This window comes from Mixophyes fleayi, chromosome 4 (assembly GCF_038048845.1).
Source record: "Mixophyes fleayi isolate aMixFle1 chromosome 4, aMixFle1.hap1, whole genome shotgun sequence".
Taxonomy (NCBI): domain Eukaryota; kingdom Metazoa; phylum Chordata; class Amphibia; order Anura; family Limnodynastidae; genus Mixophyes; species Mixophyes fleayi.
The window spans coordinates 277,103,672-277,123,123 of NC_134405.1; the positions used below are offsets into that span (position 1 = coordinate 277,103,672).

Consider the following 19,452-nt stretch of genomic DNA (forward strand, 5'->3'; position numbering starts at 1 on the left):
ATGCTGTCAATCAACTTCTGGACCACATACTGACTGATGGCCGCCCATTTTTGCCTAATCAATACTTGGAGTTTGTCCGAATTTGTGGGTGTTTGTTTGTCTACAGCCTCATGAGAATTGACCACACCTTCTCAATGAGATTAAGTTCTGGGGAGTTTCCTGGCCATGGACCCAAAATTTCGATGTTTTGATCCACGGGCCACTTAGTTATCACTTTCGCATTATGGCACGGTGCTCCTTCATGCTGGAAAAGGCATTATTCATCACCAAACTGTTCTTGGATGGTTGGGAAAAGTTGATCTTGGAGGATGTTTTGGTACCATTCTTTATTCATGACTGTGCAAAATTGTGAGTGAGCCCACTCCCTTGGCTGAGAAGCAACTCCATGCATGAATAGTCTCAGGATGCTTTACTGCCGACATGACACAGGACTGATGGTAGCTCACCCTTCCTTCTCCGGACAAGCGTTTTTCCAGATGCCTCAAACAATCTGAAAGGGGATAAATCAAAGAAAATTACTATACCCCAATCCTCAGCAGTCCACTCCCTGTAGCTTTTGCAGAATATCAGTCTGTCCCTGATGTTTTTCCTGGAGAGAAGTGGCTTCTTTGCTGGCTTTCTTGACACCAGGCCATCCTTCAAAAGTCTTCGCCTCACTATGCATGCAGATACACTCACACCTGCCTGCTGCCATTCCTGAGCAAGCTCTGCACTGGTGGTGCCCCGATCCCACAGCTGAATCAACTTTATGAGACGGTCCTGGCTCTTGCTGTTGGTTCTTGGGCGCCCTGAAGCATTTTTCACAACTATTGAACCTCTCTCCTTGAAGTTCTTGATGATCCGATAAATGGTTGATTTAGGTGCAATCTTACTAGCAGCAATATCCTTGCCTGTAAAGCCCTTTTTGTGCAAAGCAATGATGACTGCACATTTTTCCTTGCAGGTAACCATGATTAACAGAGGAAGAACAATGATTTCAAGCACCACACTCCTTTTTAAAGCATCCAGTCTGTTATTCTCACTCAATCAGCATGACAGAGTGATCTCCAGCCTTGTCCTTGTCAACACTCACCTGAGTGAACGAGAGAAACACGGACCTGATGTCAGCTGGACCTTTTGTGGCAGGGCTGAAATGCAGTGGAAATGCTGTTTTTGGGATAAAGTTCATTGTCATGGCAAAGAGGGACTTTCAAATGAATTGCAATTTATCTGATCACTCTTCATGACATTTTGGAGTATATGCAAATTGTCATCATAAAAACTGAGGCAGCAGACTTTGTGAAAAATAATATTTGTGTCATTCTGAAAACTTTTGGCCATGACTTTATTATAATGTCATCAGATATCTGGGGTCTAATTTTTATCATCAACAGAGATTAGTCATGGGGAGGAGGAAGGGGGGATGCATTAGGAATTAATCACAGATCTTGGTTCTGTTTTCTGTCCTAGTAAGGAGTACAATGGTGTGGTCATTTATACATTATTTTTTGTATATAAACTATAATCTTGTGTAAATTGACTGAATTGAGACAAGGCTATGCAATGATAAAGCCAGACACCAATGATAACAGTATGAATGAACATCAGCTGCGCCAGAACAAGTGTGTTCTAATAGGCAATTTTTTTTTAACAGAATTCAAGTAAGGTACAGGCAATTTGGTTCTGTCTAGAGTTTACTTAAATCATTGATGTTTTTAAATAACAAATCATTCCCTAATGGATTACACAAGGTTTGCAATATAGGATGATTAACAGCATATCACATTAGAATGCTTTGTGTATTGTACAGAGGTCACTAGAATGTTTTCTGTATATATGTCACTAGAATGCTCTCTGCTCTGAATACTAGTCATATAAGGCTCATAGGTGCTGTATTTGATTATAGCTCTTTGACATAATTTTTATTGGCTAATTTGTATTCCCTTGGCTATATAAACCACACCCATATTAGACAACTTCTGCATGGTTTTTTCTGCCACACATTTTTTCAATAGTGGCATGCTGGTAGAAAACCCTGAAAAGCCCACTTGCTTGCGTTTGCCCCCGAGGCTAAAAGATGCCAGAAAGTCTCTGTGTGTACCTGCAGAAAACCATTCAATTCAACAGAGTCTTTCTTAAAGTTCTTTACAAGTGTACATGCATTTGTATGTGCTTTTACTTCCTTCAGCAGGCTTCCACTCTGTTAAAAAAAGCAATGGCACTCTTGATCAACTGAACAGGACCATATTCTCTGAATTCCATGGAGTGCTTTCCAGTGTAAGAAAAAAATGTTTAAAAGTGGGAACACAGACATAATGGACCTCAAATGAATAGTATTGCACTGATATCCTACTGTAGCAATCCTTAAAATTGCTGCACAGAAAAGTAAGAATATTCAGGACATCTAAAACACTAATGAACCATGGTACAGTAGGAACAAGTATTAGTTTCCAATAACTTTCTACCAGAGTGTTGCGTTCTACTCCTATTGTTGGAGGAGAAGCATTAACAAAGGGTATCCCTCCCTAGAAAATATTGATTATATTAGTATAATGTCAATATCTTAATATATACTGTCTTGTATCTTGCATTGGACTATCACTATGTGGCAGACTACAATGAATGCATCAAATCTATTAGTTTATTGAATATTAGGCTAAAACACACAGAGCAAAATCACAAAACCACAATTGTTCTTATTTAAGACTACAACCTTATTTCTTATAAAACAGTAATATCTTCATATACATACGAATGAATGTTAATAACAAAATACATATGTGGACAAATATAGGGGAACAGATAGATGCCCCTGATATAATCCAGATGTCGGTCTGGCTAATGGAAGAGGCAAATGGCAGTGGGTGTAACCGTATAACAGTCAATAAAAACTCAATGGCGAAAGGCTAATGTTCATATCAATCCAAGTCAGTAGATGGAATGCAATGTAAAAGACCAATCGAGTATCCACATTAGTCACAGTGTAGATGTTACAATATAGCAATATTCCATTGTATATACTTGAGATTTTGAATCTTCCTGATGGTGGTAGGGTACCCTGCAAACTGAAAAAGGTGATGTATGCCTTCGGTAAGTATTAGGCGTGGCGTCACTATATATAGCGCTTCCATTTGCCCAATTAGCTAATTTGAATACGTTTTGGTTTATGCATTCCAGCTGATACCCTGACAACAATGGTTAATACATACAAAAATACTGTGTTCTCCCGCATCAATAATATACACAATAGAGTGATACACCATCTAATGATGTATAGCTATAACTTTCAACATTCATGTCCATCTTAACTAATTCAGAGTCTAATGTTTGCATTTATGGGTGTCTGTATTACACCATTAGTATTGAAATCATTTAGTAATGAGTGGTATATTCTTCAACTCTCACCTACCTGATAGCATATGTTATAATGTATCTATAAATGATGTACAAATCCAATTACAGCATAGCAATTGAAAATAATCAAATTTTACTGTATATAAATAGTAACCCAGATATGTAAAACATTATTGTTCCCATAATAAGCCTAACAATAACAATATCACATATGGATGAATCTATCTAGTATATATATATATATATATATATATATATATATATATATATATATATATATATATATATAATGTTATTGGTTATTGAACCACCTACAAGTACAGATATATAATATATATTACCTGTAAATTCTTGGCTACATTATATAGAGAGAGGGTCACAATAATCTCAGGGGTGACCATCATATCCACCCCCATCCCACACCTGGTTACATCAGTGCACAAGAAGAGACAATATTCCTACTGTACTTGGTGCTCTCAGGTAGTCACCTTTCCTGTTACTTACCTAGCTCCGCCCTGCTTGGCTTCCACGATCGAACGGGTTTGGGCATAACCAAGGTGAAATGACTGTAGGCTACATGTCTCTCCTGTAACTAGACTGGAATCAATGACCATAGTGCAGATGGTAAATGATTGTGTCCAATGGTATTACTGTCGACCCATTACAGTTCATAATGTCATAGTTCCACTATATTCAATATATAGATATATCAAATTCAACATTGAGTCCTTTTGGTGTTAATGTTTTAAGATAATAAAGAGCCTTAGTTTCTTCCCTATTTAATTTTTGTATAAGATTCCCTCCCCTCTAATTGTTAACATTTTTTTTTTATTCCAATGAAGGAAGCTCCCTTACAGGCACAGTTATGAGTTTCTAAAAATGTCTAGAAAGATGGGGATTGTCAAACCATATCTTTATGTTTCTCAGATGTTCACTAACTCGGGTTTTAAGTGTCCTTATCATCCTACCAATATAATGTTTTCCACATTGACACTATTAAATAAATGACATTCGTGCTATTACATGTGATGAAATCATGAATTTTAAAATGATGTCCATTCAAAGTTCATTGGAACACTGGTTGTGTGATTCTGCATTCCAGTGCTACACAATTGGAGCATAAGCCACAGTAGAAGAAACCTTTCATGAGTGTGTTTTCTCTCAACCAATTTGGTTTGTTCATGATTGTTTTGCTTGGAATATGGTTGGATGTCAAGCTCTTTTTCGAATTGGGGGTTTTCCTAAACACTAGTTGTGGGTACTCGGGTAGTATCATCCTGTGTAAGGATGTGCCAGTGTTTTCGGATGAGTTTTTTGATCAGATGAGCTTCTTGAGAATAATTGGACACAAAATAAATTGGAACTATTTGGGTTTTGGCTGGTAATTGTGACTTCACCCTATTTGTTTTGTCTTTATATTTCAGAAGACTATTCCTATCAATGTCCTTAAGTTTAGAGTAAGCCTGATTAACCAACTCTTCATCAAATTTTTTCCCCGAAATTGCATTTTCATACTCTCCCCTTGTGTTATATAATCTTGAATGTCAGTAGTTTCATCTTACTCTTGTAAATTGGCTGAAGGGAATGCTGCGCAGCCAATTAGGGTGGCAATTGCTATCAAATTGAATGAAGCTGTTGACATCCACTGTTTTCCTGAATGTTCTAGTAGCTAACTTACCCTCACTGATGAGTCTAAGAATTCGATAGAACTCTAGACTATATTGAGCTGTAAATTTAAGGCCATACTCATTCATGTTGATGTATTCTAAAAATTCAACTAGATCATTCTAAGGACCCTCCTAAACGATTAGCACATCGTCAATATAACGTTTCCAGAGCACCAGGTTAGAAGCCCATCTATTATCGGACCAAGTATATCGGTCTTCCCATGAGCTCATGTACAGATTTGTGTAGCTGGGTGCGAACCTGGTGCCCATTGCTGTGCCCTCCAATTGTATATAAAAGTGGTTATCGAACTAGAAATAGTTGTGGGTTAAAATGAATTTGATGTTCGTTAGAATAAACTACACTTGGTTGTTATTAAGGGAGGCATCCCTTAATAACAACCAGTGCTTAATGACTGTATATAAGAAGGACACATCACAGGTCACCAGCCAACATTCTGGTGTCCACGTGACCTCCTCCAAAATTTGTAAAACGTGCTAAGTGTCCTTAAGGTATGCTTTTTGTTGTTTGACATACGGTGGAAGAAACATATCGATGTAATGTGAAAGATTAGCAGTAATGGAGCCTATACCTGAAATGATAGGTCTCCCTGGAGGATTATCTAAACTTTTGTGTATTTTAGGAAGATGATATATAATTGAAATGATATGGTGTGGATTATGGATATAATTGTACTTCGTGTTAATGATCCCCATCTCGTCCTTTTTTAAGAAAATTGGTAAGTATCAGGGAAAATGATTCAGTGGGGTTGTAGTCCAACAATCTATATCTGTTAGAATCAGAGAGTAATCTCGCTCTTTCAGATAAACAGTTGGCCTTATTGGGCAACACAATGCCCCCCCTCCCTTATCAGCAGGTTTTAGGATTATTTGATCTAAATGTTGTAATTTATTTAAAGCTGCCATTTCTAAAGCAGATAGGTTCACCCGATGATGGAGTTTTTTTGGGGTGACTAGTTCTCCACCCATTTTGTCTGTTTTTGTTCTATGTCCTCCCCTTGCCCCTGTTCTAGTACATTTATTATCCTTTTTGGAGTTGTTGATTTCTTTGTGGATCGGTATGTCTATAGAAATTTTGGACTTAGACCTAAAAAATGACTAATATGTGTAATGGGGTTAGGGTGTTAAGTATTATGAATAGAAGATTCTAATTCAGTATCATAATGGACTGATTTAATTAATGGTGTCGAGTATAGTGTCCTATCTTGATCCCTATTAGGGAGTCCTTGCTCATCAAATGTATCTTTGGGTGTATTAGGATTGGTGGCATGACCACCACATGACTCCAAATGTGTTGTGAGGTCATAGAGCCAACCAACTTCAAATGATTGTATTTCTAATTTTTCATATTCTAGACTTTGTTCACTATATACTGAAAAGGATGTGTCTGCCGTGTTGGTAGTATCCTCATTGGTGCAGATAGTAATCGTGGGTGTAATTGGTTTTCTCTGATATATTAAGGTCATGTATTGTTAATATGTCAATCCTAATCCTGTTTTGCTATTAACATTCATTTGTATGTATATGAAGATATTATTTGATAAGAAGTAAGGTTGTTGTTTTAAATAAGAACAATTGTGGTTTTATGATTTTGCTGTGTTTTAGCTTAATATTCAATAAACTAATAGATTTGATGCATTCATTTTAGTCTGCCACATAGTGATAGTCCAATACAAGACATTATATATTAAGATATTGACATTATACTGAAAACACCACAATAGTCAATGAGTGCTTGACTTGTGATATATAAGGTGATTTATGCTTACTGAACAGCAGCTGTGGGATCCGATACTGTTAGTAGTTAGTTTTTTTATGCCTTTTTTTTGACTACTTATAAATGGCAAACAGAGAGCTATGAGAGTTGACAAGATTACATCCAGTGGTATAAGCCTTATTTGTCAGCATTAATATAACAGCAGCACAATCCTGTAATTGCAAATCGCAAGCCACCGCACATTTTCTAAATAACTTTTTTTAATCGTGAAAGTAGCACATTGCTCTCAAATGTATTTATTAATGCTACACAGGAGCCAAGAAACATTATTTATACACTTGCATAGATCTACACCAAAGGAAAATATCCTGTACTAAATACTCCTTTCCAAATGTTATCCTTATATAATAAATATTGTTGCAACTAACAATCATTCCCACATAATCTAACTTAAACTACATACATATTAATTCTGGGGCTGGAGGGACAGCAGTCAATTAAACTCTTGGCATACACACATTAATATATTGCTGGCAACATTTATTTGGTAGCTAGCAGCACATACGTTTCAAAAACAAATGTGATAAGCTGTATTAAAAAAACAAAACAAAAAAAACAAAAAAAAAAAGCCTGATTGAAAAAGTCAGGTCATTTATGGCCATGTTGGCAGATGATTGCCATCTACCTGTCTGTGGTCAACTGAAAGGAGACCAGGTAGGGCGAGGAACTTTAAATGCCTTTAACCAAAATGTGAATTAAGATTGTCATCACCAAATGCATGGTGAGAGTCTGGAAAGAAAAAGGATTGTTAACCCCTGACAGGATGGACTTACTCTGCAACATTCTGTTATCTCTACAGTTTATTTGTGATTTTACTTCTTGTCTTGGTGTTTCCTTTATCATTAGGAACCTGCCGCAATTGTCCATTCTTATTTGTGCCAGTCGGCCATCAGACAGTAACCGACTGCAAGTGCCAACTGTGCATTAGTTGTAGAGAGTAATCGCTGCCACCATCAGAATCCTTCACCAGCACCTGGAGCAGCTTACCCCTTTTCCTGGTGATTTTTGGCTGGTCCCTCCTGACTGCTTGCTTTGGATCAGTATTGCAGGCTACCAAGCAAAGCTCAAAATGCTACATTCAACACATGGCAGCTGGGAGGCGAATAGGAGGGTTAGCTCTAATCGGTATCTTTTTGTGTTACCTCTTTTTTTTACCCAGTATTTTTATTGGAATTTTTCAAGATACAAATATACCAAACAACAAAAAGAAAAGAAAAAACAATAGCATACATATCAGAATTAAATGACGTAATTTACAAGATTTCAGTGAGGCATAATAACAGTAAATGTGCTATACTCATTCAGGATCATACATCGTAAATGCTCATACATAGGTATGTTACACATGCAGGGATTTACCACATGGACTTAGATACATAATATAAGAGCTGCGGAAGCCATACATTTAAGTACTCAGAACATTCGAACTAGATGACACAGGATAAAATAGAGACTCTAACCATCTGTACCATATACTCTCAAATTTCTTCAGAGCCTGTCTGCTAGTATAGACAAATCTCTTGTGCCTTATGGAGGTATTAACCAGTGCATTCCAATTTTTAACCGTTGGACTTGTAGGGGCCAACCACAGCCTCGCTATACAGACCTTAGCCAACATCAATAACTGTGAAATGTACATTTTTGTCAGTTTATTAACTTTCCCCTTCAAACGGAGCCCAAAGAGACAAGTGGCCGGTGAACTAAGAGACACTTCAATTCCAGTATCCTGAATACATCGCCCGATCCTACGCCAGAAGATTCGTATACATGGACACTACCATAGAAGGTGCCAAAGGTTAGCATTAACCGAATTGCATTTCGGACAGTTAGGGGTAACATCCGGACGAAATTTTGCCAGTCTAATAGGGGTAAAGTAAGCCCTGTGTAGGATAAACACCTGTATTTGTTGAAATTTTAATAATGAAGTATAACCTTTAGTACTGTCTTTAACCATTCCCCACTCCTTGTCGGATAAAGGGCCAATATCTATTTCCCACTGATTCCTCAAACCATTCAAATCATCTACAGTGGATTCATACAAAAGACATGAGTACATTTGAGAAATCAGACCCCTATAACCCAAGGCCTGTAATTGTTTCCTCAGTGGAGCCACCCCAATCACCAGTGTCTTCCCTTTAAATTGTGTGTTTAGGGCGTGTCGTAATTGAAGGTAAGAATAAAACATTGTTCTGGGTACAGAGAATTCCCCAACCAACTGTTCGAAGGATTTAAGTACATTTGTGTCATAAAGCTGACCTACCGCCACCACACCCAACCGAGTCCACTGCCTGGCCCCCTTCACTTTATTCAACTCCTCAAATTTCTTTGCCCCCCAGATAGGAGTACATGGATCAATGTCAGTCTGTTTCATTATTTTATTACTGATTGTCCAAATCTTAACTGCCTGGATCAGGAGCGGAGGAGCCCTCATGCCAAGCCGCCCCGCCAGCAGTGACTGTAAGGTAGTGTGATTAGAATTAAATTGGTGTACCAACACCCAATGTAGCTCATGGTTATTTGGGTCCGAAACCCATGCCCTAAGGTGGACCAACTGAGAGGCAAAATAGTATAGTTTCAAGTTAGGGAGTGCAAGTCCACCAGAAGATCTGGATCTGTACAGCGAGCTGAGCTTGACCTTAGCCCTTCCCCCTCCCCAAACCAATGAAGTCAAATAGCTATCAATGCATCGGAAAATGGAGGGTGGGATATATACAGGTGACTGCTGGAGTATATACAAAAACTTTGGCTGCACCACCATCTTAATTAAATTTATCCTGCCGGAGACAGAAAGCGGGAGCTTCCTCCACACAAGAGTCTCTTCTTTAAGGTATTTGATCTGGGGCCACAAATTAAGTTCTACATATTCAGCGGGGGTATTAGAGATCCATATTCCCAAGTATTTGAATTTCGATGCCCATTTTAACTGCAGGCCTTCTAGCATTGTCACGGGACATTCCCATCCCAGAGGGAACACGCTAGATTTATCCCAATTAATTTTTAGGCCGGAAAAAAAAACAAATCCATCAACCACCCGCAGTAAATGTCTTAGGGAAGTGTCATGATCTGAAAGGAATAGCAGCATATCATCTGCATATAATGCCACCTTATCCTCTCTGTGCTCTGATCTAAGTCCCACAGTTTCTCTATCATGCCGGATCTTACAGGCCAGCGGCTCTATTGCTAATGCAAACAGTGCCGGAGACAACGGGCATCCCTGTCTAGTACCCCGCTCTAATTGAAATTGTTGAGAAAGATGCCCATTGACACAGATCCGCGCCACTGGATGTGAATACAAAAGTCTAACCCATTTTATAAATTCCGGGCCCACTCCAAATCGGGACAGCACTTCCCACAGAAGTTACCTCTTTTTTAAAAAATTATTTTCTTGCATTTGCAAGTTATCATTTTTTATGAAACGTTAGTTACAGTTCTACTTACCTCCCTCACCTCTAAAAAATAAAGAAATAAATCTAACATGAAGACAATCCGTTAGAAGATTAGAGAATAACTGCTACTTTTATTGGAATGTAACACAAGGAGGGCGGCCAAATTGCACAGATTCACAGCTCAGGTCAAGGTGCCAGATCACATTATGTTGCATCACAAAACAGCCTGTATCGTGGTCGGCAAATGACCACATGCCCACAGAACAAAGGTAATCTACCAAATGGTTTATTGGGCATAATCAACATTTCTCAATTGGAACTACTTTTCAGGGCACACACAGGGTCATTCTTAGAATTCTGCCAGTACTGTTTCATGTGTGGCCTACATTACTCGCTGTCTTCTGGGATGAACTACTTTAAGGTACTGGTTTACTTCAAGAGTTTACCATTTCATTTAAAATGAAGATACCAAAGAAAAATGTGTTCCATGCATTTAAAATTGTAGGATTCTGTAAGGAGAGGGCAATGCTGATACAATTGGAGCTAGTGGGTCTCTAGAGGGCTAGATGGGACTGTAGCTGGAATAATATGCTGAGGAAGTAGTATGAGGTGGCGGTAGGATTAGCTACTGTGAAAAGATGTATGTTTGAGACAGTACTTGAAAGATTGAAGGTTGGGAGAGAGTCTGGTCAAACGTAGAAGAGTTCCACAAATGGGGAGCAGCACGGGAGAAGTCTTGGAAGCATGGGGAAGAGGTGTTTATCAGAGAGGAGACAAGTGCAGGTCAGAGGCAAATCTAAGAAGGCAAGAGGGAATATATCTCATGAAACGGTCAGTGATGTATTAAGGGGAGGAGTTGATGAAAGCTTTGAAGGTGAGGGTGAGTAGCTTGAATTAAATTCTGGTGATAATGAGGAGCCAGTGTTAGGATTTGCAGAACAGTGCAGTGGATGTAGAGAATTAAGAGAGAAAAATCAGTCTTGCCAGTGCATTCAGCACAGATTGTACAGGGAAAGGCCAGATAGCAGGAAGTTGCAGTAGTCAAGGTGGAAGATAAAGAGAATGCATAAGGGTTCTGGTCATGTGAGAAAAATCACAGATAAGGATTCTAGTAACATGAGAAAGTCGCTTATTTTGGCACTCATTTATTTCATCATTAAAAAGGTGAGAGGCTACTTATTGAAATACAGATTTGCATAAAGTAGTATGTCATTTCAAAATATTCCTAGAGCCTGACCCCCAGGGTAGAAGTCTGGGGTGGGGTAGAGGCAGGGAGAGAAATAGGTGCCTTACCCCACACCCCCCTCATTTACCTTCAATTCAAAAAAGTTGCCAATAGAATTTGCACCGAAACTGATTGGATGGTCTAAGCAGCTGTCAGATTTTGCTTTTAGTTTACAATCACAATTGACAACTGTTTGAATCTTAGGCAGGGATGGAGAGATGCAACATAAGATGCAAAACAAATAAGGGCGCCGTAGGACAGAATCTGATGTAATTATCTAAATCAGAATTTAAATATTTATTAAAATTCTCAAACTAACACAATAATACAACAAAATAAAAACCATACAAGATGTATGTAAATATTATAAAAACACACACAATTTCCCAATCGTATAGAGAAAACAGAAGATGAAAAAGTCTCTTGCCATGTATCCAGAGTGTATCAAAAGATGGTATTTACAGAAGTCTCATGTATATCCAAGATTTTGAGATGTAAATATAACAGTGACGAGACAAGGTGAGTGGCCAGTCCACCTGTATATACCCATGGATTCCTTCTGAGTTATGCTCCTCTCTCCTCGGGTAATCAAAACAAATTTATTATAAAGGATACAGCTGAGGAATATGACAGATAAAATAACTCTGAAAATTGTAAATGACACCTGTTGGATCTCACCCAATTGTGAAGTAGTTACTGCTTGGAAAAGCCACGGTTAAGTAGCGAAACGCAGAAAGCCTAATATACATACATCCAAATCAATATTACTAACAGTGTAGGATCTGAAGTCTCCAATTAGCACTTGTATTACACTGGACCTGCATCTACACAGCAAGTGCCAATGCTTCATTCTACTTCGCATGGGACTCAGAGTGAGGATTATGTCAGACATCTTTGTAGGATCCTGAAGGGAAGACCTATTGAACTGGCCTGCATAGAATGAACAATAGGAATCAGCTAATGAAGTGAGAAAAGAACAAAGTCCATCTGGCCTGTCTGGGGGACAATTGTTTAGAGGCACCTACAAATTCCAAGGCTGTGATTAGTAAGGATGTTTACTGGATGAGCATAACCCTCAAGACTGTGCCCCATGCAGTTTGGAGAGACAAATAAACACAAGGATGCAATATCATTTTCTCCCCCACTTGGTGAAAGAGGACTGCCCCAACAGAAGAGTCAGAGGCACCTTGCACAATGAATGGTTGTTTAGGATCAGGATGGAAAAAAAGTGGTGCTGAAGTGAAATGAAAATGAAAGCTTTGTGAGTCTCAGTTCAAGATTTAATTGGAACTTCCTTCTTGGTGGGTTGTGTAATAGATGTAATTATTCCAGAAAAGCTTCTATAGAAAGTGGCATTCCAGTGAATCAATGTACTTTCTTATTCATAGGTGGGATCCTAATACTATGGCAGTAACCAGACAGCAACAGCCACATTGGACTGGCGTAATGAAAAAAAAAATGAATATACTTAAGTGATCCAGTCAAAGCCAATCCTTAAGCCAATCAAGAATTTGTAAACAGATTTAAAAAAACTCAATTACCCAACGATCCCTATGCAACCTGATTAAATTCCAGCAGTATTGCAAGAGGAAGGTGTGAAAATTGCAGTGCCAAACGGGAAGACAGTAACCCAAATTGTCTCACAGCTGTAATTGCAGCAAAAGGGGCTTCTACCAAGTTTTAAAACAAGGGGTGAATACTTGTCATCAATTATCTTCTATTATTTATAATTAAAAAAAGCTTCAGAATTGCTCTTTTTAGTTACAATGTACTCTATACAAATTATTTATTCAGCATTCCTGAATAAATCCAGTTTGATTCCATAATATCAAAAAATAAAATGTGAAAACTAATTTTAAATCAAACTTTTTTCCTTAAGTGCCCTTACTACTATAAACAATTTTAATTCAAATTACAGATGTGTAAATAAAATAAGAAGCACAAATTCTATGTTTCAGTACTGCCAACAAGTTTATAACTGAGCAGTAATTTCACAACCCCACTGGCTCTCTAACTGGTTGCTTTTCATCACGTGAAATGGACCCAATTTCTCACAAATATACTTGTAGTGTGAAAGACATAAAACAGCTATTTGTGCATACCCGCCTACTCTCCCAGAATGTCTGGGTAGCGCCTGAATTTCGGTGAGCCCTCCTGGACACCCGGAAGAGCAGGCATCCTCCTGGATCCCGGGCGAGGTGGGACTTAATGATGCAATCTCGTCCCCATACCCTTCCCGCCTGAAACAAAAAGTTGTCAATGAACACAAACTTGATGCCTTTACGCATCAATACAAACACTGCTCATAATAAATGTATTTCCATGTATTGTAATAGTTTTGTTTATGTTCATTAGAATAACATACACCACAGTAGAGATCTCTTTGTTTTCTTTAAGTGGTAGTTTTACAATTGTTGCTGAGAGATCTTAATGGACAACCAATTATCCTCATATTTAGATGATGACTCAGACTGTGAGTGAATTTACAAAAGAATTTTCTAAACATGCCCTCATTGTTGTTGAACACTTATAGCATTTATATCTAACACTGTAAGCATCTCAATATATGCAAAAAGTATGACAAATAATTTGTATATAAATGATGCATTTCATTCAAGCATATCTACTCAGATACAACCATATAAGAGTTGTAAACTGCCTGCAATAACAGTGTATCTCATTTTACATACATACTTGTTGTCCATGCGACTTTTGGGAAGTTTCCTGCCCATCCAGTCTTTGGCATACAGGCTTGGCTAACCTGTGGCACTCCAGGTGTTATGAAACTACAAGCCCCAGCATGCTTTGCCAATATATAGCATCTTATTGCTGGAAGGGTATGTTGGGACTTGTAGTTTCACAACACCTGGAGTGCCAAAGGTTAGCCAAGCCTGGATAGGGTAATAAAATAACGTAAGGTTGAGTTGTTACCAAGGCTTAAATCAAAGTCTCCAGCAAATTGCTTATGCTATTGTTTTGTTCCACAAACACATTAAACAAGCAAATAAAAACACTATACTTGTAATTAATTTCACATTAGCTAAGCATATGGCACAGTTAAACTCCCCAGGTATAATTCTATGTTAGAAAATGAAAGATGAAGGTGTCAATACAACAGTCTGCATGGACAAGTACTAACTGCATACTTTATTAGCAGCTTTCCGGAAAACACAAGAAAATCCGATTTGTCCAAATTGTACATTGGGGGGAACATTCTTGTGGGCAGTCATTACTACTAACTGACAGGTATAAGAATTTGTCCCACTGTCATCATAGAATATTTGAGGACCAGAAGTAATATGTTCATGTTAGAAATACCATACAATTTAAGTTAAATATGCTGTAAACACTGTGACAAAATTAATTGCTGCATATTGTTTTCTAAACATATTTCTCCTAATATCTAACAAAAATAGTTTTTGTGCATTCTTAACGCTTGTACTAACACCCAGACAGGAGAAAGGATCCCTCTCTAGAGGTATACTAGAAATTGTGACCTATGAAGTCTTTTCTCAGATAATTCTGGTAGATTTCTACAACAGCAAAAGTAGACTGAAGCAGCTGACATAAATTGGAATAATTAAAGAAGGCTGGTATGATTTGAGTACTCTATAATATTTAATAAGGGCCAATAAAAATGCATGTGTGAAGGCTCACAGCATATTAAATGTAATGATTCATAATTGTTCTCCTCGAAGGTAACTGTAGTTATTGGGTCATAGGCAGTTTAAAGTAAAATATACAAAGCCATTTAAGAACAAACAACAGATAATTTCTGCTAATCCATTATTTTTAATCTATGATTATTTTAAAGAAACATATACAATATTTCACCTACCTGACCTCTGGTTGAGGTATTGCTTCTAAGCCTGCTGGTACTTGGACACCTTTCTCCCATTCTTGCCTCCAAGGATCAGCCAAAATATAGAAGTCATCTGGACCAAACTGGTAGGAATCTGGGATTTTCATAGCAGTTATCAAATCAGTGCGAAAAACCTGCAAGAAATAACGAAATACCTTTCAAGACTATGCTAAAGAATGCAAGCCAAGCCTTCACTTGACAATGCAGTTACAATATACAATTAAGCAAGGTATACACTACAAAAAATTCATGCAGTTATCGTGCAGGTCACATGATAAACGACCATTTGGTCAGATATTGGAATAGTGTGTACGCTCTCACGATCATGTTTTATCGTACCAAAGCACATTACATCATCATCATTTATTTATATAGCGCCAGCAAATTCCGTGGCGCTTTACAATTAGGAACAAACATTAATAAAACAATACTGGGTAATACATACAGACAGAGGTGTAAGAGAATCCTGCTGGCAAGCTTACAATCTATGGGATCATTTGATTTGGTTGAATGTAGATTTTTGTGGCGACTTATTAATTAAAGATAATAATTCTAATAAAATCTTCCTCACCAAATACTACCATACTCAACTTTCTACATTATAACATTATAACTGGACTAACGATGCATGTTAATGTGGTATTAAATATGTGAATTGTCAGGAAAACTAGCCGTCAAGAGTATTATTTTAAAAAGCTAGTGTGAGAGTATAAACGGATACCCCTTTTTCTTCTGTGGTGCACCAATTCTTCATTTCAATGGTAACCTTTAACCAGAAACCATCACTTGACCTCAAATAATTTCTCAATACATTCAAATAGGTAGGAATTGTTCATGCCCTCCTTAGCTTAATTAAGAGGCTCCAAAATGCTTGTAATTTTTGTACTAAAAATGTAACATTCCAGTTGGAGACCTATAGAAAATCCAAGTTTTAGTCTTGGCAAAATGTGCATTTATGAAGATTTTTTTTTTTACAATGGATTGTGTTTGATTTTGTTTTGAACAAAAATGTGTATACACTACTGCACACTGTAAAAAAAAACAGATAAACCAATATGAAAACAGTAGAAAACATTAATGTAGACCTTTCCATAGAGAAAAATTGCTTCTTTTTTTTTTAACTATATTGTGTTGCCAGTCTGTCTGAAACAGCTGCTTCAGGTTGCCTCAGTATAGACACGCTCCTATTCAAAGCTATGCAGAGTGATAGGTAATATAGTTCAAACCCATTAAAGTTAATTGCTCCCCAGGAGCAAGGGCCTTTTACCCCTTTTTGTAACCCCAAGCCCTGAGGGCCTTTTACTTTAAATGAACTCATGAAAGCACATTAAAAGTGCATACAAAATATATGTCTCTGCCCATGCTCAGTACAACATTATACAGACACAGACATCACTAAAACAAATTACAAAAAGAGAAACACGTCAAACTACAACACAGCTAATAACACAAATCACTTAATAAAAGAAGTAAAGACTTTCAATGATGCATCCATCAAAATAGTTTTGTGTTTATTAAATTGTACAGCATGGATTCTTTAGTATTTCAAAATAAGTACATTTATGCAGTTTGCTTTTACATTAACTTTTTATCTCCAAGCTTGAAATTTAGGTAAACAAAAAAAAAAAAAAAGCCAGTTCGTTTTGTAATATGTCTATATCATGAGTTACAGTAAAAGGCTGTCTTTCATAACAAATAATACCATTGTTATATATCTGCATTGCTCCTCTGTGGGTTCTGTTACTGCAAACCATGACCAGTGCTATCTGAACTGAGCTCAACAGCTGATTGTTCAACAGGATGAGTCACAGTGACTTTCTATCAAGACTCTCTGAGCTCTATAAAAGCCACATTAATAAAAGCCCTGGTGTCACACCATGACATTGCTCATTCTTCCTTGCTCACATATTAGTGATGTCAACTTAAGTAAATTAACTAGAAGACTTACTCTCACCAGAGCTGGAGAGATCTATATATAGGAAGCAATTAAATCAATGGCACTGCATACTTTATTACACCGGCTGATAAACGGTACCGCTAGTGGATTTCCTTTGTTTCCAAATGCAAGCTATTAGGGTGTAAATTAGGAATCCATATGTTTGCACTGAACTTGTAAAAAATGATTCTATGAAAGGATAGTCTGGTGCTGAAGCAGCAGGGTTAAATAAAAGGTCAAAACAGGCTGTGAGTGGCATGGTGAGACAGCAGCATGAGGCTAATGTTATCAGGCCAGCACATTATGCTAAAGTTTTAACAAAAGTCACTAGCTGTAGGACAGCAATATAAAGTAACCTAATAGGTATGTGGAGAGTTCAGAAAGCTAATTTATGCAGTAAACAGTGCTGTATTTCACTGTTTTGACAATACTAGGATACGTGCACACTGACGTCTATTCTTTGGTTCTGCGTGTGTTGAACAGATGTAATCACAGACATTGATTTCTAAAGTAAATACAGTGCCTGTACATAAAGGTACTTTGCAAGCACTAACCACAGCACAAACACTGCTTACACCAATTTTTTTTCTTCAAAATAAGACTTCTGTAAGTTTCAAGACTTATATCATTTATATAGCCGTGTGCTTTTATATACCCAGTGGAAATCCACATCAACTTCCAATATACTTTACAGGGAGCATGATCTTAAATAGAAAACAAGCTGAACAATAGCATACCCATTCACCTCTGTGAAAAATAAGTTTTTAATTGGGAAGAACTCTTTGATTGCAATCCTATTTTCTACAATAACCACAATGCTATATATTTGTTGAAATAATCCTCGTAATAGGTGTGTTTTGCTTTTATTGGCAATTGCGCTTTCCATCATGGAACTATATTTTTTTATAATTCTTTATTTTGGTTGGTTAAAAATACAAACACAATCATATACTATGAGATATACCAAGAACAGTATGAACTTGTACGGTATTAGGGTTTATGTGTAAGGGGGGGGGGGGGGGAGATAGACGGTGCCTAACAGAAGTATTGATTGGGTTTTCAGGGGAGTGATATACGTCGGTCAGGGGATAGGATTATTATTATTATCATCAGTTATTTATATGGCGCCACTATTTACGCAGCACTGTACAGAGAACACATTCACATAAGTCCCTGCCCCATTGGAGCTTACAGTCTAAATTCCCTAATATAGACACACACACACACACAGACAGAGAGGGAGACAGACAGACAGCGAGGGAGAGACTAGGGTCAATTTACAGTCTAAATTCCCTAACACACACACACACACACAGAGAATAGGGTCAATATTTTTTTTTGTTTTTTATAGCAGCCAGTTAACCTACCAGTATGTTTTTGGAGTGTGGGAGGAAACCTGAGCACCCGGAGGAAACCCATACAAACACAGGGAGAACATACAAACTCCACACAGATAAGGCCATGGTCGGGAATCGAAGTCATGACCCCAGTGCTGTGAGGCAGAAGTGCTAACCACTAGGCCACTGTGCTGGCCTAGTGGATTAGTGTGGATTACGGAAGGTACATCCCCTCATCGCACATGGACCCAGATAGTAGGATAAAGGGTTAGAGAAGGGCTGAGACCTGCTCTCTATGAAGAGTCAAGAGGTCCATATCTGTCCATATACCTGGCCCCTGTCTCAATAGGTAATTCTCTCCATTGCAGCTATCTGCCATGTTTGTTTTTTTCAAAATTAAAAAGAGATTAGGTTTTGGTTTTTTTACCAAATCATTGATTTCTGCAGTAAACTTGGTGTCTGTACATTATATACACGTATATAATTTTTTTTTCTAAATACCACAACAAAATGTTTTGCATGACTCAACCTGCTTAAAGCACACATTAAAACTTTGTATTTGAGACTGTACCACATTAGCACATGAATTATAATGTCATTGTCTTTAAAAGAAATGTATAGAACACTTATGATACTATAATTGGATTTTAATGCATGGGAAAAATGTCAATGTTTCAATCTTGAAAAACATTTGTCTAATTCACAATTCAAATCCTATATCTGCATAGCAGCATCACAAGAATGATCAGCTTTAGGCAATTTTTTTTTATAGTCAGATTAAGAAAGAAAAATAAACTTGTTTACTCATAAAATTCCGGATTAATGATGTTGTACAGATGAAAGAAAGTAGTTTTAGATAGAGGGCGCAATGTTGGTTTGTCACAAGGGTTCTCTGGCCATAAAGGTCGATC

At 37.6% G+C, this 19,452-nt stretch overlaps 1 protein-coding gene across 4 annotated transcripts in view; it reads right to left on the reverse strand.

Annotated features, from left to right (window-relative positions):
• The window catches only part of JADE2 (jade family PHD finger 2), a 363,485-nt gene that overhangs the window by 249,278 nt on the left and 94,755 nt on the right, over window positions 1-19,452 (reverse strand). For 3 of the 4 annotated variants that reach the window (XM_075209765.1, XM_075209763.1, XM_075209764.1), the window contains 2 exons: window positions 15,245-15,402; window positions 13,509-13,646 (listed from right to left, as the gene is read on the reverse strand). In XM_075209765.1, the coding sequence (XP_075065866.1) occupies window positions 13,509-13,646; window positions 15,245-15,402 (296 nt within the window). The remainder of the gene's footprint in view (window positions 1-13,508; window positions 13,647-15,244; window positions 15,403-19,452) is intronic. The other variant, XM_075209766.1, reaches the window with a different exon arrangement.